The sequence below is a fragment of the Populus euphratica genome, unplaced genomic scaffold (assembly GCF_000495115.2).
Source record: "Populus euphratica unplaced genomic scaffold, PopEup_1.0 scaffold67.1, whole genome shotgun sequence".
NCBI classification, from domain to species: domain Eukaryota; kingdom Viridiplantae; phylum Streptophyta; class Magnoliopsida; order Malpighiales; family Salicaceae; genus Populus; species Populus euphratica.
In genome coordinates this window covers 259,141-286,205 of record NW_011499914.1, presented here as the reverse complement: position 1 = coordinate 286,205, position 27,065 = coordinate 259,141, and the positions used below count along the sequence as shown (strand labels likewise).

At 33.0% G+C, this 27,065-nt stretch overlaps 4 protein-coding genes across 8 annotated transcripts; 2 read left to right on the top strand and 2 right to left on the bottom strand.

The window, feature by feature from the left end:
* The first annotated feature begins 1,443 nt into the window (after nucleotides 1-1,443).
* LOC105134345 (UBX domain-containing protein 4-like) lies at nucleotides 1,444-5,597 on the top strand. Of its 3 annotated transcripts, none has more exons than XM_011038723.1 (10): nucleotides 1,444-1,537; nucleotides 1,678-1,777; nucleotides 2,147-2,199; nucleotides 2,299-2,377; nucleotides 2,474-2,539; nucleotides 2,644-2,711; nucleotides 3,009-3,230; nucleotides 3,317-3,797; nucleotides 4,065-4,325; nucleotides 5,103-5,597. In XM_011038723.1, the coding sequence occupies exons 2-10, from the start codon at nucleotides 1,678-1,680 to the stop codon at nucleotides 5,345-5,347; spliced, it is 1,575 nt and encodes a 524-aa protein (XP_011037025.1). In that variant the 5' UTR covers nucleotides 1,444-1,537; the 3' UTR covers nucleotides 5,348-5,597. The 3 variants fall into 3 exon arrangements, with proteins under 3 accessions (XP_011037025.1, XP_011037022.1, XP_011037024.1); XM_011038720.1 differs by having other exon boundaries at nucleotides 2,296-2,377; XM_011038722.1 differs by having other exon boundaries at nucleotides 1,486-1,537; nucleotides 1,654-1,777; nucleotides 2,296-2,377.
* A 3,285-nt stretch (nucleotides 5,598-8,882) lies between these two features.
* LOC105134344 (probable galactinol--sucrose galactosyltransferase 5) lies at nucleotides 8,883-13,965 on the top strand. The gene is made up of 4 exons (XM_011038719.1): nucleotides 8,883-10,388; nucleotides 11,398-11,575; nucleotides 12,814-13,181; nucleotides 13,274-13,965. Exons 1-4 carry the CDS (start codon nucleotides 9,150-9,152, stop codon nucleotides 13,838-13,840), a joined length of 2,352 nt encoding a protein of 783 aa, XP_011037021.1. The 5' UTR covers nucleotides 8,883-9,149; the 3' UTR covers nucleotides 13,841-13,965.
* A 2,238-nt stretch (nucleotides 13,966-16,203) lies between these two features.
* LOC105134343 (polyubiquitin-like) lies at nucleotides 16,204-18,867 on the bottom strand. Its single transcript, XM_011038718.1, has 3 exons — nucleotides 18,771-18,867; nucleotides 17,465-17,828; nucleotides 16,204-17,259 (listed from the first exon to the last, which is right to left on the bottom strand). Exons 2-3 carry the CDS (start codon nucleotides 17,826-17,828, stop codon nucleotides 16,457-16,459), a joined length of 1,167 nt encoding a protein of 388 aa, XP_011037020.1. The 5' UTR covers nucleotides 18,771-18,867; the 3' UTR covers nucleotides 16,204-16,456.
* A 4,227-nt stretch (nucleotides 18,868-23,094) lies between these two features.
* Nucleotides 23,095-27,065, bottom strand: LOC105134342 (isocitrate lyase). Of its 3 annotated transcripts, XM_011038714.1 has the most exons (4): nucleotides 26,877-27,061; nucleotides 24,891-26,371; nucleotides 23,530-23,651; nucleotides 23,095-23,443 (listed from the first exon to the last, which is right to left on the bottom strand). In XM_011038714.1, the coding sequence occupies exons 1-4, from the start codon at nucleotides 26,904-26,906 to the stop codon at nucleotides 23,346-23,348; spliced, it is 1,731 nt and encodes a 576-aa protein (XP_011037016.1). In that variant the 5' UTR covers nucleotides 26,907-27,061; the 3' UTR covers nucleotides 23,095-23,345. The 3 variants fall into 3 exon arrangements, with proteins under 3 accessions (XP_011037016.1, XP_011037019.1, XP_011037017.1); XM_011038717.1 differs by lacking the exon at nucleotides 23,530-23,651 and having other exon boundaries at nucleotides 24,769-26,371; nucleotides 26,877-27,065; XM_011038715.1 differs by lacking the exons at nucleotides 23,095-23,443; nucleotides 23,530-23,651 and adding an exon at nucleotides 24,334-24,682 and having other exon boundaries at nucleotides 24,769-26,371; nucleotides 26,877-27,064.

The window sequence follows — 27,065 nt, the reverse complement described above, 5'->3', positions numbered from 1 at the left end:
AACATATTATTTTATTTTATAAAAAATTAAAAAATTAAAAGTTGGAATGACCTAATAATCCAAACCTTGAGGTAAATCAATCATACTTTAAAAATTATAATCATAAGGATAACTTATAAAGATATCTTTTGGTTAGAACTTTCATATTTGCATGCCAACAAGTGAAAAGAGAGGGGGAAGTAAGGAGGAGGGGAAAAACCATCAATCCACCTCGCCTGAATCAAGTGATTAAGTTTTTTTTAGTTGGCTTTCTAGCTGGATTTGAACCAAGTGATTATGTTTTTTTTTTCTTTTCTTTTTTAAAAATTTGTTATTAAAGTCAAATAACTTGTGCATATATATATATATTACCTGATATCCTCATATATATATATATATATATATATTACCTGATATCCTCGCATCTTTTTAAAAGATTCTTTTTGAGATTTATAACTATCCATTCTAATAAATATATTTTTTAAAAATTAAATTTATATTTTTATTCTTGTAGGGATATAACAGTGTCTTATCTCCTAGATCAATATTTTATTGATATATTAGCTTTAAAACTAGTGATGATATCTTAGATTCCTCAACTTCTTTTTTTTTTCTTCAACTAGTGATGATATCTTAGATTCCTCAACCTCTTTTTTTTTTCTATTTTATTATTTATCACACCATTTATTTTGATATTCAATAATAAAAAATAAGACCTTTAGAGTTAAATAAGCAAGATTGTATCTTGTTAGTATTTTATAATATAAAAAATAAATATGTGATAGTTTTATAATGAATTTATATTATTTCAAAATATAAATGATAGGGTATATGTTTTTCATATTCTAGAAATCTTTGTTTCCTATGAAACAAGAAGTAAATAGTATCTAAAAAATTAACTTTTACCTCATCATGGTGGTTTAAATACCATTCAACTCAATTTTATTACCAAACAATTTTTAAAATCAATTTTACACTTAGACTTTCTAAAATTTCAGATTAAGAACTTCCTTCCATTTCTAAGGCATGCCATCCATATTTTCTTCCAAGCTATACTTTTATTTTGTAATAAAAGACATCATTTTGTAGATAATTCAATAATTTTTAATAATTATCTATAATTACATCACACTTAATTAAAGTTTTAGGATAGAAAAAAAAATATAAAAAACAAAAATATATTCGATTGAAGAGATATAAATAAAAACATATTTATATTTATATTCATTTTTAAAATAAATTTTTATACTTTTAAAATAAAAAAATATAGAGACATGTCTCCATTATCTCCACCGTCTCTATTTTTTCTATCTCGGAACATTAACTGCACATTATTTAAGAAATCAAAAGAGTTTGGGGGTAAAATTGATACAAAAGATAGTTTGAATGTAAAATTGAAACTATTGCAATAATTTGGGGTTATATTTTGACGTTTGACCGAAATTAAAATTAAAAATTAAAAATAAAGATAAAACACCATCGACTCTCTCCACACTCTTCCTTCCAATCCGGACCATCAGGGCCGCTCTTGTATTCTATTCTGGTTTCAAAACCCTAGGTGAAACTAATTAATTAAATTACTCGATCTCAGTGCTTTATTAATTAATTAATGATATGTATTATATTTCAACTGTTTGAATCAATTCTGATCATAATTTGTTGATTGAAATTTAGGGTTTTTTTTTTGGTTATAAACAGATGGAGAGTTCAATATCTGCAGTTACCTATAAAGGTTCAATACCTGAAGCAATTCTTGAATCCAAAAAACAGAAGAAACTTTTTGTTGTTTACATTTCAGGTACTTTCCCTTTTCTTTTAGTGCACTGTTTTTACGGAATTATGCTAATTTTACTGAAAATCTTTCCCCGAATAATCCCAACCGTTGGTTTTGTGAGACCAACTAATGGCTCATTGAATTGTTGATATTTGTTTTGGAAGATTTTTGTTTGAAAGTTCGCATTACTCGGAGGGAAGGAAGTGATGATGTGATTGGATTAATTGGTGTTGAGTTCAAATTTTGGAACTAGAGTTTAGGATTGGGTGTGATCAGATAGTTTCCAAAGGTACCATATTGAACCGGGGATTGCGTATAGTATAGTGGTGTTATGTAATATATTTCTTGATTAATTGTTTTAATACGCAGTGGAGTGTTTGTTTTGATTTGCAGGTGAAAATGTGGAGTCCGCTGAACTGGAAAAATCCACCTGGGCTGATTCCAAAGTAGGGTTTTCTTTGTTTTTTCTAATCCGGGATTCGTTTTCTGAATGCTATATGATATAGCCTGTTATGGTTCTGACCTTGTTGTGCTGCATTTAGGTGGTGGAGTCGCTCTCAAAGTACTGCATTTTATTGCATATCAAAGAAGGAAGCACTGATGCCATGAATTTGTCTGCAATATGTATCCTTTTGTACAAACTTTTTACACGTTAAGCTTTCAGAAAAAGGTCACATTTTAAAAGGAAGATGGTATCCTTGCATCAACTTGAAATCAAAGACCCACAGAAATCTGCTCCTTGTATAACAGCCATTGGCTACAATGGGGTTCAACTTTGGCAGAGTGGTATGGTGTTTTGTTTGAAATCTTTGGTTTTTGTGCGCATTTAATCTGATGTGTAATGATATTGTAGAAATATGACTAATTTATATTTCTGTGTCATTACACAGAAGGGTTTGTTAGTGCTGAAGTTTTGGCTTCTGGTTTAGAGAAGGCAAGGTTGAGCCTTCATATCCAGGTATGTAAAAGCTGGTTCATCTTATTAGTTACATGCATAAATCTTAAAACTCCTAGTGTTGTTATTTACTTCTGAGGCAACTATCATACTTGTGATTCCACTTTGACCATTTGCTAATTGTTTGGACCTTGTTCTTACTTAACACTTGAGATCACAAGAATGGGATATTCTTCGTGGTTACTGTTCTGTTTATTTTCTACTCCAGCTATTGAGGGACTTCATGCTTTTGTACCCTACTCTCATTTTTGTGACTTGTGTCTTTCCTCTTGACTTGAAATTTCTAATGATGAAGTACAGGAAACAACAGCAACTGTCCTGACGGCAGCACTTGCTTTGAAGAAATCTGAACCACCTTCTTCTGGGTCGTCTGATATTGGTTCCAGCGGGCAAGGAAGTTCTTCAGGTACGGTTGTCTCACTTCCTTTGGTGGAGAGCCATGCCCAACCTTCAGAGCTTGAAACACAGGCCGCTTCTGAGTTGATAGAAGAAAAGGCGAGTCATGAACAACCCACAGCTGAGGTAATTAAGCTACAGCACTCATGAGGTTCTTTTATGGTTTAATAATGGTATTACATACTTGGGTGGTTTGTCACTTGCATGAACAGGAAACAATAACCAATCTGGATGACAAGACATCTACAAAATCTTTTAATGTTCATAAGTCACAGGCTACTGGGGATGAGTGGTCCACATGTCCCCCTGACGAAGACAATAAATTACCCAGTTCAATAACCAAATCAGACCATACCATAGCTGATCATATATTTTCTGGTCCTGAAGATGGTCTTCTTGCCCAAGAAAAGATTATTGGTAATCATTCAGGTGCTACTACTGAAATAAAAGAAGCAGGAGGAGATAAAAAGGCTGAATCCACGCCTGGGACATTGGATGATAAAAAAACAGTTACTGTATTGAGTGATGTTCATTTAAATATCCGTCTGCCGGATGGTGTTAGCTTACAGGAGAAGTTTTCTGTGACAAGCACTTTGAGAATGGTTAAAAATTATGTGGACAGAAACCAAGCAAGTGGCATTGGTGCATATGATCTTGCCATTCCTTATCCTCGCAAGACATTCAGTGATCAAGGTATGCACATCAGATGCACTTTGACAAGTGGCATGATGCTTTGGTTGGATAGAGATGATATTTTTCTTTTACTTTTTAATTTCATGTTCTAGAATTCATTTCATTAAGAAGCCACTGAATATTCTTTTATCTGCATTGCATATAGATATTTTTTTTCAATTTATGTATCGAATATCTCTTAATACTAACATTTTTAGAGAAAAATGCTATTAATTTAGTTCATTTCCATTTCCATTATAAATTTGTTTTTAATTTAACCTGTTTCAGATTTGAGTAAATCACTATCAGAGTTGGCTCTGCTTAATAGACAAGCATTGATGGTGGTTCCTCATCAGCGAGCCACAAGTTACCACCGAGGAGGTTCTTCCTCGGACAGAGCAACTAGCAGTGGTTCAGCAAATGCAAATGACGGGGGATATTTTGCATATGTCAAAAGGGTTCTATCTTATGTCAATCCTCTCTCCTACTTTGGTGGTAGTGCAAGCTCATCACGTTCTGGACAAGCTCAATCTGGCATATGGGAATATAGTGAGTTTCCATACCCTGCTATGATTCAATTATATTTCTTTGGGCCTAACATCTGAAATGCAAATGGCCTCTTAGAAGGCTATTTTTTCATTGTCATTATGCCTACAATCTTCAAAATTTGTTATATATATATATATATATATATATATGTATGTATGCATGCATGCATGCATCTTTCACTTATGGAACTTGGAACCTTTACAATTGCATATTTTCTGTAACTGTAAAAACATATTCCTAAATATAAATATATGGCGGGTATGTTTGGTTTTGTGGTCTGAATTTGGTAAATGTCCTCTGTTCACAATCGATTCAGTGGCTCTTCATTTTTTCTGTATTATTTCTGTGGAATGAATTTTTTCATATCACTTATGAGTGATGGAGAGGCATGTGGGTCGAGTGGGGGTTAATGCTTTCCTGAAAGAGAAGCGGAAGCTTTCTTCTCTGGGCTCTTGTTTTGTTTTGGAAATAAAAGTGATAAGTTCTTCAGAATATGCAACGTTTGAAATAGTAGTCGATCTCTGCAATTAGCTTTTACAGATAAATCTCTCTATTCATTTCCCATGTTCATGAAATCCTTGGAAATAATTTCTGTTGGAGCAAGTGGTGATTGCTGGAAAACTAGAGTGGCAAGATGCTCAGTTTAAAGAACATATTGTCTTCGAACTTTACAGTTAGATATCATCTTATATGTACTCATGTTTTGTGAATTAATGGAACTGATCACAAAGTGCTTCTGCGGAACGTGCTTTCTAACCCTTGGCTTCAAAATCGCAGGTCCCTACTCAACACCTCAGAATAACACTGCAAGAACAGACCGACCTGACTCCAGTTACTCCCCAAATCAGAACTCTTCGGCAACTGGCAGAAATGACAGCCAAGGCAGGCCAACGACAACATCACGCATTGGGAGCAACATTCACACACTGAAACATGATGGCGATGATGGCCGATTCAACGATAGAAATTCCTTCTGGAATGGAAATTCAACTGAGTATGGTGGGAACAGTGATGGTAAATAGGGTCACTTGGAAGTGCACGCACCTTGATCTTGTGATTGCATCAGGAGCTTCAGTTCTTGTATCGTTTTTCACAGTTTTTTACCTTGCAACATGCGAGTACATATTACCAGCCTGATCATATGACAATTTGGTTTATTTTCCTATTCGCGAACAATAAATAATTGTAAGAAAATACGATATATTAATAAAATATAACCAGTGATGTAATTTCCTGCTTCGGAAACCAATAAAAGGTCAACTGTAAACCAAATTAATTATTTATAGGAATAGCATTGGTAAAACAATCGATGTCACTTTGCTTTTGATCAAAGGCAATTTCCAGTAGCTCCAACTGATAGTATCTTTTAGATATTATTATTTTAAATTTTATAAATTCTAGAATTACTAAAAATTTATATAATTATTAATTTTAGAATTCCTGGAATTAATTAAAATGTATAAATTAACTTAAATTTTTATGTTAATAAAAAAATAAAAATAATAATGTTACAACAAAGTTTAGTGGAAGGTCTTCCTTTTATTCGCACTATCCTTTATTTGCCAAGTTTAGTAGAAGGTCTTCTCTTTATTTGGCCTATCCCTTATTCGTAATAGTATTCATCTTTTAAATTGAATTTGAGATGGGATTTATTTTTATATTGAATTTGAGATTATTCTAGTAACAAGATTGAGCTCTATAATAATATAGACCCGGGATAAAATTATAAATTATGAATGATTTTTTTAAAATGAAGTTTTAAATCCCGAGCTTCTTGGATTATCTTAACAAGTCAAGCGAACTTGAACATAAGTAATTTCAACCTTCTTTTTTAATAGATCATCACAAATTAGTGAACAAGCCAAGCCGATTTGAGTTTGATAGAAGGGAGTTTTGCATTAATTTGATCGGTTACTATCGAGATAGAAAAACGGTAGTTGAGCTAGTATTTGGTAGTTAACAACGTTGAATGCCTTGTCCGAGAAGCAACACTCGTGGCCGACTCATATGTCTCCACATTTCACCTCAGCTTTTGTTATTATTATTGGAAAAAGCATTTGGTCTTTAAGGGTCGGTGCTCAATGGCCTCGGAGACGCACAGGTGGCATTGGTCGGTGCTCCACCTCAAGAGTCGAAACTTCAAACCCTAGGCTCCATTTTGGTAAGAACAACCTCGAAAAGTTCTCCTATTTAGCTACCCAGAAACCGAGGGAAGATGTCAGAAAAAGAAAGAAAGAAGAAATAGAAGTGTTTTTGGGACACAGCAACATGGCATGGTGTAATTAAGAGGAGGCTCAAGTTGAAGAGAGACGGCATTTTGTCAGAGGTCCACACGCTTTTAATAAGAATATTATCCTTTTCCCTTGGTGGATAGTGGGCTCCTTGACATCACTTGCCATGCATCGAATTTGTGTTTTGTAATTTTTAATATTATGTTTTTTATTTAAAAATATATTAAGTTAATTTTTTGAAGATTTTTTTAGAATTTTTAAATTATTTTTTCAAATTAAATGTATTTTTTAAATGTAGCTACAAATACAAAATTAAGTTGTTACGAGGTATTTTTAGTATTGCATTCTAAACAGAAGAATTTTTTTGTTTAAATTTTATAGTTTTAGATTAATTTGATGTGTTGATATTAAAAATAATTTTTTAAAAATAAAAAAAATTATTTTAATATATTTTTAAATAAAAAATATATTAAAAAACAATCATTATCATATTTTTTAAAATACTATATATGATTCTCCCAGTGAGACTAGCTAACGGTGGATGTGCTAGCACAAGAGTGACAAAGTGTAAGCAAGAAGTTAAAAGGTTTTTCAAGCCTTAAGAATATGAGAAAGAAATTAGAGTATGTTCTTAAATCTTAAAATCACAATAATGCTCTAATTAATTAATAAAATTCTAAACCATCAATCTATTTAATCTCTTTTGAAAAGCAAACTAAAAAATAAAAAAATAATTTAATATATTTTCAAGTCTAATATATTTTTCAAACATAGTCCAGAACATAAAATTAAGTTATTATTAAACGCTTATTTAATATTGCATGAAGTTGGGTAAATTTTAAAATTTTTTTGTTTAATTTTTTTATATTTTTAGATCGTTGTTGATATTAAAAATAATTTTTTAAAATAAAAAATATTATTTTAAATAATTTTTAAATAAAAAATACTTTTAAAAATAATCATTATTATATTTTTTAGTATCTGTTAGCACAAAAATGACAAAGTGTAAGCAAGAAGTTAAAAGGTTTTTCAAGCATTAAGAAAATAAGAAAGAAATTAGAGCATGTTCTTAAATCTTAAAATTACAATCATGCACTAATTAATTAATAAAATTCTAAACCATCGATCTATTTAATCTCTTTTGAAAAGCAAACCATAAATTTATATTTATATTAATTTCGTAACTAATTTTTTATAGAAAAGTATTGCTTAAATATATAGCTAAGAGAATCGATCCAACTAAAATTTGCAATTGTAAACTAAATTAAAAAATAATATAAGTAATAAAAAAAACTTGAATAACAAATTTCTATGCCTAGTTTAAGCAAGTTTCCATCATCGACTTGAGCTAACGAACTGTTATTACAAGAGACAACACCCATAGAAAACCTTAATAAAATTCCATTTTTATCATCTCTTAATCATAATTAATCTAAAGTTAAATTATTAATGATACCTATGATTTCTCTTACTTGATTAAATTCATGAATTCAACTTTATTGTTTTTTTTTCTGTAATGTAAAGAATTACATTAATAAAGTAATTATGGGTTCAATTGGCTACATGGATCATTCAAAAAGCTAGAATATATACCAATCCAAGCTCCGTAAGGGACAAAGCAGAAAAGAAAAGAGAAGAATATATGTATTTGTGATTTCTTCGTAGCAAGAAGGTTCATAAGGCGGAGGAATATTATCACAGAGAAAAAGGAAGAAAAATGATTCCTCCCGGAAAAAGGAAAATATTCTCCTTTTTCTTTGTTTTTTTTTCAAACTAGGTTAAAAGAAGCTATGTATTTGTCACATGATTGGTTTATTTTTGTGAAATCAGTTTATTGATGATGTTGAGAAGTGGTTGCTCAAAGCATACTTGTAATAGGGTGAAAATAGATAAATAAATTCAAAATAATTTTATTTTGATTATATTTTTTTAGAAAATTAATGAGTTAAAAGTTAGGTTTTGATAAGTTATGTTTGCATATGATACATATAAAATTAAATAAGTTTTTATTTTTATTTTTATTTTTTTAATCAATTTAAAACCTAATCGGTCAGATCTTAGATCTATTCTGCTTTTATAAATATAACTGAAAGTAATATATATATATATATATATTAATCTTGGATAGGTGGAATAATTGCACCGCGAGTAGGATAGAAAAAAGATCAACAAATGTATATTTTAAAGATTACTTGATAATCTTAAATAAAGATTCTTATATTTTATGGGAAGCACTGATCTCGTTGGTCCAGTCACCTAATAGGAAACACCACTTCACCTTCCTCAATCAATTGTTTTAATTCAAGAGCTAGCCTATAAATAAGGCAATTACCATAACAGAAATCAAGCAAGCTCAAATTCAACCAAGCACAAAGCAAACAAGCTAACTACTTCCTTTAGAGATCACATAGAATCTACTTTCTCCATTGTTTTCTCTTTTTTTTCCAATTCCATTTTGCTTTTCAGTCTCACAGTCTTTAATATATATAACCACACTTGGCTCTCTGCTTCTCACCACAAACTGGACTACAACCCTACTCCTCACTCTCTGTATTGCTCTCTTTCTTTGAAGGCAGCCCGTTCTTGATCAACAATGGTTCCGAGTGTAAGAAAATCTGGTTCTGGTGCTTCAGGACTGGTTGATGGCAATAACCCGTCTTTGATCTCTCTTGAGGGATCAAACTTTGTGGTCAATGGCCACGTTTTTCTCTCTGATGTCCCTGATAATATAACCCTCAGTCCCTGGCCTGCTACACTCACTGAAAAAACAATATGCGACAACGCCGGATCTTTTGTGGGGTTCGATTCGAAAGAATCCAAGGACAGGCACGTTGTCCATATTGGGAAATTGAAGAACATAAAGTTCATGAGCATATTCAGGTTCAAGGTCTGGTGGACAACCCACTGGGTTGGCTCCAACGGCAGAGACCTTGAACACGAGACTCAAATGGTCATGCTTGATAAGTTTGATGATTCAGGAAGACCCTACGTTCTCCTTCTTCCTCTTCTTGAGGGGCCTTTCCGGGCTTCTCTCCAGCCGGGCGACGACGACAACGTTGACGTTTGTGTGGAAAGTGGGTCCACAAAGGTTTGTGGTGCCGGATTCCGGAGTGTTGTTTATTTGCATGCAGGTGATGATCCATACAATTTGGTGAAGGAAGCCATGGAGGTGGTTAGGGTGCATCTGGGTACTTTCAAGCTTTTGGAGGAGAAAACTCCTCCAGGTATCGTGGACAAGTTTGGATGGTGTACTTGGGATGCATTCTATCTTACCGTGCATCCTCAAGGTGTTTGGGATGGTGTTAAGGGTCTTGTTGAAGGCGGGTGCCCGCCTGGACTTGTGCTGATTGATGATGGTTGGCAATCCATTAGTCATGATGAGGACTCCATCACAGAAGAAGGCATGAATGCTGCTGTTGGTGCAGGTGAACAAATGCCATGCAGGCTATTGAGGTTCCAAGAGAATTACAAATTCAGGGACTACGAGAGTCTTAAGAGCTTGGCCGTCGGTGCCGATAATAAAGGCATGGGGGCTTTTATTAAGGACCTGAAGGAAGAGTTTAACACTGTGGACTATGTCTACGTGTGGCATGCACTGTGTGGATACTGGGGTGGGCTAAGGCCTAATGTCCCTGGTTTGCCACCAACAGAAGTTGTTAAGCCAAAATTATCACCGGGATTGAAGACGACAATGGAAGATCTGGCCGTCGATAAGATTGTGAACAATGGCGTGGGGCTTGTGCCGCCTGAGATTGTAGATCAGATGTACGAGGGAATTCATTCACACTTGGCGAAAGTTGGGATTGACGGCGTCAAGGTGGACGTTATTCATGTAAGTTTCTAATAACCAAGCTATATATATATATATATATATATATATATATTGAAGGGAGGACTGAACTCCTTGATTAATTGTTTCAAACAAAATAGAAAATCCCAATACTAATTAGTCAAGAGTGGTTTTTTCTTAGATTAACTCGGGGATGAACTCAAAAAATAAAAAAGCTTGAATTTACAGGTTATTCAGTTAATTCATAAGTTACCAAATTAATTTGGATCAATTAATTGACATAATTAAGTTTTACATATTAACTATATCATTAAAAATTTAATTAGATCAATTGAGTCAAATCAAGTCATTATTTTACCTGATTTATCTAAAAATTCAACCAAAATAAAGCTCTAAATTTAAATTTTCATTTCATCTCATTGACTTGTATGATTTATTAAAAAACTATCTGTTTAAGTTGTTTAGTAAGATTTCTAGATATAAATTATATTATTTCTTGATATACTCCTTCAAGTAAAAACTTATTAAACTTGAAATTGCACATGTCTACAATATATTATATTTAATATTTTTTTTATCATATAAATAAGATTAAAGTTATTTAAATTTGTGATCATTTATCATTAAAACTCTAATATTATATTAAAAAATTAATCTAATTCAAAAATTTTAACATATATCTCCATGCTAGGTGCGCACTTTTTTCTTCAATTTCGACCAAATATATCTCAGTCGTGTTGATTGTTTCCATACTTCGACTTCGACTTCTTTGGTCGGCACGTTAGTACAATTTTATTGCACCAAGTAATTGTTTTTCAATAAATACGTTCGTTTTTGTCTCAACAAAAAGTCCACCATCTCGTTTTCTTTCACTCTGATTCCCCCCTTAATCAAGAAATCAACAGGATAAGCAAAGGATCATGCATTACAAGATCTTGCCTTAATTAATACTATATATAGGACATACTTTTGGTATGATTTATTTGTTAATTACAGGGCTTAATTAGATGGTTTTTAATTAGTTATATACATAATCTGCCATGCTGCGCAGTTGCTGGAAATGTTGAGTGAAGACTATGGTGGAAGAGTTGACCTGGCCAAGGCATATTACAAGGCCTTGACAGCTTCGGTGAGGAAGCACTTCAAAGGGAATGGTGTCATAGCCAGCATGGAACACTGCAACGATTTCATGTTCCTCGGAACGGAGGCCATCTCTCTTGGTCGTGTCGGTATGTCTCTTAAATTTATTTATTATGGATGTGGTACTCCAAAGTCTGTGTTTACGACACGTAGGCAGTGCTTAATTATTTAATTTTTCTCGTTTATATTTTAATTGCAAGGAAAGATAGAACTTCTCATTTGCCAAAAAAAGAGAGAGTTATCTTAATAAAATAAAAGGACAGATGCTTGTGGGTCATGTATTGCTGGCATCATGGTTATCGCATCTAGTGTGGAAGTTGTTTGAGATTCTGAAAGTAATTATTTTTAAAATAATTTTTATTTTAAAATATATTAAAAAATAATATTTGTAAAAAAATGTTTTAAAGTAAATAAAAATTAAATTAAATTAATACTTTAAAAAATATTAATTTAAAGTAAATTAAAAATAATTTTTTTAATGTTTTTGAAACACAAAAATAAACTATTATATAAGGTATAATTAGAAAAAAAATCTAAATTATTTGATTTTTTATCATGAAAAAAATAATCTTAGTTCTAACCTGACTAAAATTAGATTGAATTTAAAAGGGTAAAATTATCACATGAAAAAAATACTTTGATTATTTTATAATTTACTTGTTTTTACATCTTGTATTGAAAAATTATAATTTATATTTTTTTTATAGTTATAAAAGAGATTAAACTATAAGATAGTCTAGAATGTAAATTCTTACTCCTGCAACAAAATTTATAATATAAACTATAATTTTTCAAGAAAAGTAAGGATAAAAACAATTAAATTATTGAATGATCACTGTAATTTTCCCTTATCAAACGGCAACAAGATGAATATCAAAACCAATTAAAACTAAAAATCAACTGGGATTAAGTTTTAAATTATAGATTAGTCATATTAACTTACCGGATTGAGTTTAATACGTGTGGTTGAGACGTAGTATCTGTCTTTCTGGCAAGGTAGTTGGTGGTGGCATCTAAGATTTGGTGATCTTCAAGGGATTAATTCTGATTATTTTTTTGATATTTTAATTATAGAGAACGGTCAATTGCAACCCCATATCCATCACCAAGTCATTATCTAGCATTGATTCAAAGCTTGCGCGATGATGGGGTCTTTTACGCATAAATTTTGTTTCTTTTCCCATTGTCTCCTGCTTCGAAACATATCAACTTTCTGCAACTTTAGGTGCTTCTTAGAGATGAAGATCAATTTTAGGCTGCAGTTCCTTTTTATATATAATAAATCATGCTAAATTCATATTATAAGATGTTCATATTGTGTCAACAGGTGATGACTTCTGGTGCACCGATCCATCTGGTGATCCAAACGGCACATTTTGGCTCCAAGGGTGTCATATGGTGCACTGTGCTTACAACAGTTTGTGGATGGGCAACTTCATTCACCCAGATTGGGATATGTTCCAGTCTACTCATCCTTGTGCTGAATTCCATGCTGCTTCAAGGGCGATTTCCGGTGGCCCGATTTACGTTAGCGACTCTGTTGGGAAGCACAATTTCTCACTGCTCAAGAGGCTAGTGCTGCCAGACGGCTCAATTCTCCGGTGCAACTACTATGCGCTTCCCACCAGGGATTGCCTCTTTGAGGATCCTCTGCATGATGGCAACACCATGCTCAAGATTTGGAACCTCAACAAGGTAAGCAATTTTGACTATACAATTAACGCCTGCTCATCGTGTCCTCCGTACACCATAATGATTTTCTTTGCTTTATGCTTCCATTGCAACAGTTTACTGGAGTTATTGGAACATTCAACTGCCAAGGAGGAGGATGGTGCCGGGAGACTAGACGCAACAAATGTGCAGCCCAATTTTCTCACTCGGTGACCGCTAAGACCAACCCCAGAGACATAGAATGGAATAGTGGCAAGAACCCAATTTCCATTGAAGGAGTGCAAATCTTTGCCATGTACTTGTCCAAGTCTAAGAAGTTGGTTCTCTCCCAGCCACACGAGAACATTGAAATAGCGCTAGAACCATTCAATTTTGAGCTCGTCACAGTGTCTCCGGTCACCACCTTGGCTGGAAAACCAGCCCAATTTGCTCCTATAGGTTTAGTGAACATGCTCAACACCGGTGGTGCTATCCAATCATTGGCCTACACTAATGATTCCAATAGCTCAGTCCAGATTGGCATCAAGGGAAGCGGAGAAATGAGGGTCTTTGCTTCTGAGAAACCAAGATCCTGCAAGATTGATGGAAGAGATGTTGCATTTGAGTATGAAGGGTACATGGTTGTCACTCAAGTGCCGTGGTCTCCTCCATCTGGCCTGTCTACAGTTGACTACTTGTTTTAGAGTTTAGGAGGGACTTATTGTTATCATCCCCCAAATTAATTAGAAAGATGTAACCAATCAAGTGCTACTAATAATGGCTAAGTATTACAATAAACATGATTAAGGTTTAGATGCTTTGGAAATTACAATTATGTAAATACCTAAAGGTACAGGGATAATAAAATCCAAAATATAATTGAAGTTAGGAGGATTAAGTTTTTCTTATGAGTTGAATCCATTACTTTGAGTTCTTATCTAAAGTTAGCCTATAAAGGACCGTGAGTTTTTGGAGCTCGATGGGGTTTAGGACCATTAAATTTGAGTTTATAGGTAGCTTCGAAGTTTTTGTAATATTTTATATATAAATACTTTGTAAAAATATCTAGCACAACGAGTTTGTTGATTCTTATTCAAATGAGAAGAGAGGTGAAAATCCTAAGGTAATATATTAAAGAACTCGTATGTAGGGGTATATACTATGATTAAAAAGAAATTTCTATATATATAGAAGTGGAAACAAAAAGGAATACATGCTAAGAAAAGTTTTCTAACAGATGAAGAAACCCTAAAAAAACTTGTTTTTTTTAAAAAAATTAAGGACTAAAGAAGATAAACTCATGTCGATGCAAAGTTTCTAATTAATAGACTAAGGGAAACCCAAGGAGAGTTAGTATATATTTAAAAAATATTATAAGAGACTGAGAGGAATTTAAAAAAGATAAGTCTTTATAATTTAAAAATTTTCTAAAAAATTGAGAGAAGTTTGAGAAGAGTGAGTCTTATATTTAATTTTATATAAAAAAAATAAGCTTTTATACTTTATATTTAATTTTATGAAGGGTGAGTTTTATACTTCATTATTAAAAAAAAAAAAAGATAAGAGGAAGCTATGTTGACATTCATATTTTGAGAAATTTCTAAGAAGTGAAGAGTAGAATGACTATATTCATACTTACAAATTTTTTTTAAAATTTAGAGGATCTAATAAAAAATCAACCTAAATTTAATTTTTTTTAAATAATTAGAAAACCTTTGAAACTTAAGACTCATAGTTTGAAAGTTAAGACTCGTGCAACTAATATTTTAATAATTTTAAATGTTTTTTAATAATTTCTAAAAAATTGAGAGAAGTTTGAGAAGAGTGAGTCTTATATTTAATTTTATCAAAAAAAAAATAAGCTTTTATACTTTAAATTTTTTAAAAAAAGTTAAAGAGAAACTTGAGAAGGGTGAGTTTTATACTTAATTGTTAAAAAAAAAAAAAAAGATGAGAGGAAGCTATGTTGACATTCATATTTTGAGAAATTTCTAAGAAGTGAAGAGAGGGGTAGAATGACTATATTCATACTTACAAATTTTTTAAAAAAATTTAGAGGATCTAATAAAAAATCAACCTAAATTTAAATTTTTTTAAATAATTAGAAAACCTTTGAAACTTAAGACTCATAGTTTGAAAGTTAAGACTCGTGCAACTAATATTTTAATAATTTTAAATGTTTTTTAATAATTTTTTAAATTTTTTTAATATACTAATATTAAAAATAATTTTTTTAAAATAAAAAATATTTATTTTAATATATTTTTAAATAAATGCCACCACAATTTCAATTCCAAAACTTCCACGCATTTTTCCTTAAGCCAGGGGCATCGGCGTAAAATGCCACCACAATTTCAATTCCAAAACTCCCACGCGGAATAACGACTTCCATGCGGCGCCCTTGTGCATTTTTCCTTAAGCTAGGGGCATCGGCGTCGCCTTTCAATCCTAACAACTTCTAGACTTTATTTTGTTTTTTATTACTTTCCTTAGTTTACTTTTTAATCAATACCACAACCGTTATTGTTTAATTTAGTTATTTTTTAAATAGTGATTAATTTCTTTAATGATTTGGAGAATTTCATAATACCTTCAAAAAATCATTATAAATTATCTTTAAATTCTTCCCAGTTACTTGTAATAGAAACAAAAATCACATATATATTTAGTAATAAAGTAAATCTCCACATAAAACAAAGAGCACAACGACAATAAAATATTTACATTTATATCGCTTACCACTCTATTCTTTTATAAGCAACTCACAATTTATTTCTTAATTTATCATTTAATATATTTTTTCAAAAGCAGACGTTTTATTCTGTTGAGTTAGAAATCAGTTAGTAATTGTAGAAAGCACAGCCAAGAAATCCAACTGTTTGCACGGCAATGAACAAAGTAGATCATGGTTTCAACTTTCATCAAGTGAAACTTTGAAGCACAACTGAAGATTTTTCCCAGGAGCACGTTCAAGCAAATCTAATTTGGATACCGTGTAAATTTGTTGAACTTTTTTCAAAAAGCATCACGGAGCGGCTATCGATAAATACTTGAAGGTGCCTAAAAATTAGCCGATACAAACTACTAGTGTAGATTTTTTGGTGAAATTCAAAGACAATCAGGAATATCTTTGTTCGAAGGATGAAATTTATTGCAGAGAATCAAAGACAAGTTTCCCACTTCTTTAAACCAGACATGGAAAACAATAGCAAAACAGCAAAACGTACATGGTATTTCAGCAACTTCATATATTCCATCCAACAACAGCCGGTAACACCGACTGGGACACAAACACCTGACCGTAGAGGATCATCACCAGCTTAGAAACCACCGCGGAGGCGAAGCACAAGGTGTAGAGTGGACTCCTTCTGTATGTTGTAATCTGCCAGGGTCCTTCCATCTTCAAGCTGCTTCCCTGCAAAGATCAGTCTCTGCTGGTCTGGTGGAATCCCCTCCTTGTCCTGGATTTTAGCCTTCACATTATCAATGGTGTCTGAACTCTCAACCTCCAGGGTGATGGTTTTTCCAGTCAGGGTCTTGACAAAGATTTGCATTCCTCCACGAAGGCGCAGCACCAAGTGAAGAGTGGATTCCTTCTGAATGTTGTAATCAGCTAAGGTCCTTCCATCTTCAAGCTGCTTTCCAGCGAAGATCAACCTTTGCTGGTCAGGTGGGATCCCCTCCTTATCTTGGATTTTGGCCTTCACATTGTCAATGGTGTCCAAGCTCTCGACTTCCAGGGTTATGGTCTTCCCAGTGAGGGTCTTGACAAAGATCTGCATACCACCACGGAGGCGAAGCACCAAATGAAGGGTGGACTCCTTCTGGATGTTGTAATCAGCGAGAGTGCGCCCATCCTCGAGTTGCTTGCCAGCAAAGATGAGCCTCTGTTGGTCTGGAGGGATGCCCTCTTTATCTTGGATTTTAGCCTTGACATTATCAATGGTGTCGGAGCTCTCCACCTCCAAGGTGATGGTCTTCCCAGTCAAAGTCTTCACAAAAATTTGCATACCACCACGTAGGCGGAGCACCAAGTGAAGGGTGGATTCCTTCTGGATGTTGTAGTCAGCTAGAGTACGTCCATCCTCGAGCTGATACAAACACCACCCTTCATCTTTCCACCCTTAATCACTCACTTGAAGAGGGTTTCTAAGGTTTTATTGAGATCATAGAATTTTATTAAGAGCACAAATTGGTTTATTAAGAAGAGAGATAGCTGTTAGAATAAGCTAAAAACTAAACTTAATCAGATATTAATCATATCAAGCTCAGAAAATATAAGATTCGGTCGTCATCACGATAATTATAAATAAAAAAATATGTTTAACTAAAGATGAGCCTCTGTTGGTCTGGAGGGATGCCCTCCTTATCCTGGATTTTGGCCTTGACATTATCAATGGTGTCGGAGCTCTCCACCTCCAAGGTGATGGTCTTCCCAGTCAAAGTCTTGACAAAGATCTGCATACCACCTCTAAGTCGAAGCACCAAGTGGAGGGTGGACTCCTTCTGGATGTTGTAGTCAGCGAGTGTGCGTCCATCCTCTAGTTGCTTCCCAGCAAAGATCAACCTTTGCTGATCTGGGGGAATCCCTTCCTTGTCCTGGATCTTAGCTTTTACATTGTCGATTGTGTCAGAGCTTTCCACCTCAAGGGTGATGGTCTTGCCAGTGAGAGTTTTCACAAAAATCTGCATCTGGTCACATATAACAAACAGAGAGACAAGATCAGCCAACTTTAATTACAGGTAAAAAAAAAAAAAACACTATTTTTCACAGCCCCACAAATTCATCATGCGTCAATGGATCCTATAATATTATCAAAAAGATAAATACATCCACCACGCAGATTAAACAGATTTCATAAAATCAATCACAACATCACCACCAACCCCTCTAGGATACATATCAATAACAGCCCTAGATATGACCAAACACTGCAGATTCAGTTGGGTTAAACTTTCAGACTCTTTAACAATATCTTTCACATATCAATCAATTCAGCCACCCTCAAAATAGAAATCAATCAAAATGGAAGCCTACACCCAACCCACAAAATCATAAGAACCATTAAAAAAATCATGCCTTTCCAAATAATAATTAATTTTTTTTCAATCAAGGATCAAGATATAACCTAACCTACAAAATTATCTGTCATCTTGTTTTTAACCAAATTGATAGCAGTCATTAAGTCCCTAAAGAAACAGATCCCGAATATGTATATAATTTTTTTAAAAAAAGACAGATCCTTTGAAAATCTATCAAAATCAACAAAAAGAAAACGATTTCTAATCAAATCGAGAACACAATTCAATCAATCAATCACACCAAAGATTAAGCAATCAACCAATCACACCAAAGGATTAAGCAGTCAACCAATATTCAAGAGAAATTTAGAAACGAAACATACACTGAGATTGAGAATTGAAAGAGAACTTTAGGGATTGTTTTTGTATTGGGTGATTGCTATTATCGGAATTGTGAGGAACTCGCGGCTCGAGGTTCTCCTTTATAGTAGAAATTATGGACGAGAACACAATTCAATCAATCAATCACACCAAAGATTAAGCAATCAACCAATCACACCAAAGATTAAGCAGTCAACCAATATTCAAGAGAAATTTAGGAACGAAACATACATTGAGAGATTGAGAATTGAAAGAGAATATTTAGGGATTTTTTTTTTGTATTGGCTAATTGCTAATATCGGAATTGTGAGGAACCCGAGGCTCGAGGTTCTACTTTATAGTAGAAATTATAGAAGAAGTTACGAGAATACCCCAGAGAAAAAGAGAGGTGAAGCGCTCTTTTGTGGCGTGTGTGTTTAGACGCGCTCATCTCATTCGACCGACACAGAGAATTTTTTTAAAGAAAAAAAACTAGTGGTGCCTAATTTATGTGGAAATTGGTAGTATTTTAAATATTATATTAATATTTTTTTTTTATGATTTTAATAAGTTAATATTAAAAAAATATAAATTAAAATTATTTTAATATATCTAAAAAACCATTTCAGAAAATAACCCACAGCCTTGTCAAAGGAAGTTCTTGCAAAAAAGAAAATCATCCTAGATTGGGCACCGCCTTCTCTCAGTGTACAACTTGGATGGTTGGATGATTATTTCAAAGGATACTGTAACAATGTCAAAGGTGGTTACTACCATATACCTCCCTCTCATCATGTAGTTATTAAACTTGTAACAGACCTTCAATCAATACACTAACTCTATATAGTAGAACTGAAAGAAAGGCCTCTAAATTTGAATCTTGTTCCTGTTATCTTACACTTTGTTACGTTTGATAGACTGCACGAAGGCTGACTCGTCACTTTTCATGATAAATTTCGGAACCAATGACTATGGTAATGCATTCAGCCAAAATCATAACATTGAAGAGATAAAGAAGAATGGCTTGGTGTCTGACGTTGTGGAGGCTATAAAACAAGCTCTTAAGGTACGCTAATATTCTTCCTTTTGTTTTAGCTAATTACCTAAAAGGTGTTGGGACAAGGAAGAAGTTGTTTTTCAAATATTTTTTATTTTAAAATATATTATAATAATATATTTTTTATTTTTAAAAAATAAGTTTAGATATCAATACATCAAAATAAACTAAAAATATATAAAAATAATTTTAAATAAAAAAATTAAATTTAATTGAAATTCTAGTACAAACACCCAAGATATCTTTGTTTTCTTGTTAACTTTATGTGTGTCTATATATATATATATATATATATATATATATAAAAGCTACGTGATTCATGCCAGATTCAAAATATATAGTTGTTAGACTCAATCTTTGTTTAGCTCAAGGCTTTTTAGTCAAACAATTATATCAGACCTAAATACTTTGGGTCTCATATAGCAGTTAGACTCAATCAATATAATTAGCTTTGACAGTTATACTCATTTGTTTTACATGTATTCCAACCTACATAGAGATTGAAAATTTAGGACTTATGTTTTCTTGATTCAAAAACTTGTTTTATAACTTATTTTGAACACAAAACATTTATAAAACATTACACAAATTATGAGAAACTCATTATTGGTATCAAAAAACCCAAAAACTAAAGTCAACTTGAAATTAAAAATCAATCTGAATTCAAATTTGTTTTTCATAAACTTTTAAGGTACAAAAACATCTCATATGAATTCCCTGCATCAAATGAAATAATTTAACACAAAAATATAATATTTTGGTGGTTTAAATTGATATTAACAATAAGTTTTTCTTTTTTTATTGTCATAATTCAGCAAACCCTTTCTCTCTCCTCTCTAAATCAGAAACCTAAAAATTATAAAAATAAACCTCAGTATTAAAATAGAATCGGAACAATTTTAAACAATTATAATTGTATAATTTATGATATTTTTTAAGTTGGAGGACCACATAAAAATAATAAAAATAAATCTATGTACTAAAATTGAACTAAAACAATGTTAAAGGATCACTTTGTGATTTTATTAAAAAAATAATTTAATTAAAAAGAATAAATGATTTAACCCATGAACTATAGTAAATCTCTTCACTGATTGAAAGACTTTGATAAGAGTTAATCTAGTTTAAAAGATAATTTTTTTCTTTAAATATCTTATCAAAAAGTATTTCATATGCATTATAAATTGAAACTTATGATATGAGCTTTCAATTAAGAAATTATAATTCAAAGTTTTTAGTTAAATTCTATTTATATTCTCTTTTTTTTTTTCAAATAGATATCAATGTTTAAATATTTCTCCCTTGGATTCAATTTATGTGTTGATTTTTTAACTAATGATAAAATATTATTGATTAAAATTTAAATGCATTGACACAAAAACAATTTATGTGGATTAACCATAAAATTAATTACATCATTTAAATACTTGTAGTATAATAATATGTACAAGTCAGTAGGTGGGTGCTCGGTGACCAATCGTTTTCTTTATATAATGTTCTTCCTAATAATAATAATAATAATAATAATGTTCTTCCACTTATCTAACATTCCATCTTCTCCCATATTTTGTTGAAAAAAGAACAAAGACACATTAAAAAAAAAACAATCTTTTTCTTGAAAATAAAGAATTTGCTCTATTTATTTTTTTTCTTCACTATTATTTTTTTTATTAATATAAATGTTCAGGTTAACTTATATGTAATTTAACTAATCATACGGGTCTTGAAGTTAATAATTATGTAAATTTTCAATAATTATAAAATTTGTGAGATTCAAACTAGTAATTTCTAATAAGTAAATTTAAAGTCTAACCGGTTAACCTATCTTTTTTACTATCAATTTTACAATTGTTTTATGAAATACTCCACTCACAAATATAATGTCAAGTTCCAAGGATTTATATTAATTAAGACAATCAATATATTTTCTGCAAACATTTAATATTTATTGTCATGGAAATTTTCCAATAAAAAAAAGTTCAAAGTTGTGAGAGTCTCTTTGGTGAAATTGAATAACCTCCTTTGTGTGTGGTTTTCAATTGAATAATAAGAGTTTATACTATACTTTTTTGACATACCATTAGTGGAACCTCTAACCTTGACATTTGTTATTATCATTGTTTAATCCTTATATTAATATTCTATCTCTAAGTTATCATCTTCTTCCTCTTCTTCCCCTTCTTTATTACTACTACTACTACTACTACTACTAGTAGTATTATTATTATTATTATTGTTGTTGTTATTATTGTTATTATTGTTGTTGTTATTGTTGTTGTTATTTATAATTTGTACAATTAACCTCCTTGTGGTTCGATCCCGGTCTTGCCGGGTTATTTATTACTTCGACATTCCTACACTTGGGAAAAGACAACAATTTTTTCGTCGTGTCAATTACAATTGTATAATTTGTGATATTTTTTAATTTAAAGGATCTAAGTGAAAGAAATACAAAATTTTATACAGTAACAAATATATAATAAAAATCTCACACGGTTTTATTATATAAATAATATATTCAAGCTTTCAACTTTATAATTGTCATGATCTTTTTTTTTTTCACATCATATGAAACGTTAACTTCTCTGTTTATGTTTCTTTTATATGGTAGTTCAAGAAACACAATCTAATCCCATAATCAGCTTTAATTTCCTTTTTGTTGAGAAAAAAAATATTAAAAGGAAAAAAAACAGCAAGATAAAGTGTTGACATTGCCCACGAAAAGAAAAATAGCAACCCAGTCTCTTACAATACCATGGGCCATGACTAGAAGTGGTTGTGCCCCAAGGAGGGAATGACATTGTTTATTTTTAGAAAATCAGTTTAAGCAACAGAAATTTTAGTGAAAATATATTGGATACAATTTTTTTTTTTGTTTATACCTTACATGAGAACCAGCCATCATTTTCTATATAGATTATTTAATAATAATAATAATAATAATAATGTTCTTCCACTTATCTAACATTCCATCTTCTCCCATATTTTGTTGAAAAAAGAACAAAGACACATTAAAAAAAAAAAACAATCTTTTTCTTGAAAATAAAGAATTTGCTCTATTTATTTTTTTTCTTCACTATTATTTTTTTTATTAATATAAATGTTCAGGTTAACTTATATGTAATTTAACTAATCATACGGGTCTTGAAGTTAATAATTATGTAAATTTTCAATAATTATAAAATTTGTGAGATTCAAACTAGTAATTTCTAATAAGTAAATTTAAAGTCTAACCGGTTAACCTATCTTTTTTACTATCAATTTTACAATTGTTTTATGAAATACTCCACTCACAAATATAATGTCAAGTTCCAAGGATTTATATTAATTAAGACAATCAATATATTTTCTGCAAACATTTAATATTTATTGTCATGGAAATTTTCCAATAAAAAAAAGTTCAAAGTTGTGAGAGTCTCTTTGGTGAAATTGAATTATATACTTTTCTTTTTGGATTTAAAGTAGGTTTCAATATGAAATTCTAAGATAAAGGTATGCTGCTAAGAAATGCAAGTACTGTAGAGCACAAACATCATATAGTGTTGCAAACATATGAAGGAACTGAATAACAGTAACCATAAACAAGTTCCTGTTCTGACAAAGGCTTTAGAGAGAGCTAGAATAAGTGATGACGAGCACAATGTGGCTGGTAAAAAGAAGAAGCCAAGAATGGCGTAATTCCCAGAAATTTTTCACTTCCAGTTCCACAGTATAAGAACTGGTCGATGTTCTAAGTGATCCTTAAACCATACTCAAAAGCAGCTCTGCTCTTACATCCTTGGCTTAGCAACCGCTTCAGATCCTGCACCACCCATTTCGAGAGCTCCTGGCCTGGTCCATGTCTCTTTGAATTGCTCCTCGGTCACTCCTGCAAAACAGAATTAGGATTCAAGATTGTCAAGCTGTTACTACTTCAATTCCTTATTTAGTGTTCAAAAAATATGCGGGACTTGCCTTTTCCCATGGCAGCAGTGGAAGAAATGCCTCCTTGGACAGTCTTCAGATAACGATCGTAGTAATTTGCACCAGACCATTTCTGATGCGCAAGGGTGTCAACTCCATTTTTCCTTTCCTGCCTCTGGATCCTCTCTACGTAGGCCAGTCAAGCTTTCAACTTTATAATTGTCATGATCTTTTTTTTTTTCACATCATATGAAACGTTAACTTCTCTGTTTATGTTTCTTTTATATGGTAGTTCAAGAAACACAATCTAATCCCATAATCAGCTTTAATTTCCTTTTTGTTGAGAAAAAAAATATTAAAAGGAAAAAAAACAGCAAGATAAAGTGTTGACATTGCCCACGAAAAGAAAAATAGCAACCCAGTCTCTTACAATACCATAGGCCATGACTAGAAGTGGTTGTGCCCCAAGGAGGGAATGACATTGTTTATTTTTAGAAAATCAGTTTAAGCAACAGAAATTTTAGTGAATATATTGGATCTAATTTCTAATAAGTAAATTTAAAGTCTAACCGGTTAACCTATCTTTTTTACTATCAATTTTACAATTGTTTTATGAAATACTCCACTCACAAATATAATGTCAAGTTCCAAGGATTTATATTAATTAAGACAATCAATATATTTTCTGCAAACATTTAATATTTATTGTCATGGAAATTTTCCAATAAAAAAAAGTTCAAAGTTGTGAGAGTCTCTTTGGTGAAATTGAATTATATACTTTTCTTTTTGGATTTAAAGTAGGTTTCAATATGAAATTCTAAGATAAAGGTATGCTGCTAAGAAATGCAAGTACTGTAGAGCACAAACATCATATAGTGTTGCAAACATATGAAGGAACTGAATAACAGTAACCATAAACAAGTTCCTGTTCTGACAAAGGCTTTAGAGAGAGCTAGAATAAGTGATGACGAGCACAATGTGGCTGGTAAAAAGAAGAAGCCAAGAATGGCGTAATTCCCAGAAATTTTTCACTTCCAGTTCCACAGTATAAGAACTGGTCGATGTTCTAAGTGATCCTTAAACCATACTCAAAAGCAGCTCTGCTCTTACATCCTTGGCTTAGCAACCGCTTCAGATCCTGCACCACCCATTTCGAGAGCTCCTCGCCTGGTCCATGTCTCTTTGAATTGCTCCTCGGTCACTCCTGCAAAACAGAATTAGGATTCAAGATTGTCAAGCTGTTACTACTTCAATTCCTTGTTTAGTGTTCAAAAAATATGCGGGACTTGCCTTTTCCCATGGCAGCAGTGGAAGAAATGCCTCCTTGGACAGTCTTCAGATAACGATCGTAGTAATTTGCACCAGACCATTTCTGATGCGCAAGGGTGTCAATTCCATTTTTCCTTTCCTGCCTCTGGATCCTCTCTACGTAGGCCAGCATTCCCCTCTTAGCATAATCTCTTGCAAAAGTGTCGGTGACCAGCGCATCAGCATGGAAACCTGCCAATGTTATGAACTGCCAGCAAAACCCCAGCTTAGCAATCCTAGGAATGAAATCCCTCATTTGTTCATCGGTCATGTCGGATGCATCCCAATTGAAAGACGGGGAAAGATTATAGGCCAACATGATCTCAGGGTGCATTGATTTCAGACCTTCTGCAAACTTGCTGCACTCAGCCAAATCTGGGCCAGCAGTCTCCATCCATATAAGATCAGCGTGAGGAGCAAAAGCCCTGCCACGAACAATAGCCGCATCCACAGACCCTCTAAACCTATAGAACCCTTCTCTGGTCCGAGGCAAGTCCCAGTCCCAGAAAAGATTGTTAACACCCAATCTTTCAGCAATCTCTCGGCCTTGTTCAATGGACAAGCACTTGTCATAGCTAGAATGGTTCGTCCATTCATTCAATCTCCTCCTCTTCTCGTACTCTCCAATATTCTTACTCTTGATTGTGTCCACAACGCAATCAGAGAATGTCTTTAGCTGTGCCACTGCAAGCCAGTTGTCCTCAATGGCTTGAAGTTCAGCTCCAGTTTTACCAGCGGCCATTTCTTCTGCCAAAAGATTGGCCAAATTTTTCCCTCTAAGATTTGGATTAGTCGCACCCAAAATGAACTGGTGATCTCTAGTGTCCACGTTGCTTTGGATCAAACTTGCTGCTTCTGCATCAGTCCTAGCAACCAGCACCGTCTCCACCCCCATAACGTCAAATTGCAGCCTTGCAGCTACAAGCCTATTAATGTGCTCACTAATAGCAACAAGCACCTTACCAGTCATATGACCACATTTTTTGGTCACAGAGGATTGGTCCTCAATATGGACACCAGCAGCGCCACGCTCCACAAAGAGCTTGCAAAGCTTAACGGTTGCTGTTGTGCCACCAAAACCAGTATCACCATCAGCTATGATTGGCTTTAAGTAATCAACATATGGGGTCCTAGCCCTCTCCTCGCGGCTTATGCTCATTCTTGCCTCTCTCTGCTTCCTGTCATGATATTGTTGCGCAAAGAACAGATGTTCTACTTTGTTAGGGACTGTGTCATAGGGGTAATCAGCAAGGTCAGGACCTGGTTCATTGGTACTGGTATGTGTTGAGGAGCACTGCCAACCAGAAACATAAATGCTGTCTAAGTGCTTAGCCATCATGGCTACTTGGACAGGGTCTAGTGAACCAAAAGTCCTAGAGGCAGTGCCATTGGCTTGGTGAGTCTTGAGAGTTCTCCACAGCTTCTTAGCCATCTCATTCGAGCCATAGCCTTGCTTCAAGTTTCCTCGTAAAGCCACAACATCTCTTGCTTTGTATGGTCTGCGGGTTAGCTTGAACCTCTCTGAGTTCCACCATGCCTGCACCTCTGCGACTTCTGCTTCAAATCTCCTTTCTTCCTCCATTATCTGCTTAAAAGTTGCAAAATACTCACTCATTGTGACACGTGAAAATGCACACACAATAACTAAGGTTATTTAGTCTTGCCAAGCCAATCAAGTATCCCAAAGTAGAGGCAAATGATCATCTACAGCCATTAATCAAAAAATGCCACCAAGATAGGACATCATTTGGTCTCGAGTTACGTAGTTAGCTTTTACAAGTTTTTTATGAAATGAAAGGATGATTTTTCCTCCTCTCCAGAGGGTGTCCTCTCACTGCCGTGTGGTGCACATAGTCCATCTAAAATGGATTCGAGACACTCTGAAGATCTTGTAAGATGTCTAGCAAGAACATGCAAGAGAAATGTATGCATATAATCATAATCTGCGAAGTACTCGAGTGCTTGCACATGAAATGAGACACTAACTTAGTTCAAATTACAACGTATCCAAAGACATTAAGAACAATAAATACATTATGCATACAACTTCAGGAGGAGAAACGAAGAAAAAAGGTGGTGTCAAGGCTCACCATTGAAGGCGCTGAGTAAGATGCATCCATGGCAGAACTCTTTTCCTAAAAATACAAGAATAATTTATTTTCTTTGTATTATGTGTGTAAGAACAACTGCAAAGGGTTTCTTCAACCTCCTCAATTTATAACTGAAGAGGGTTCGCATCCTTACGTGAAAAGGAAGTAAAAAAAAAAAAAAACTATTCC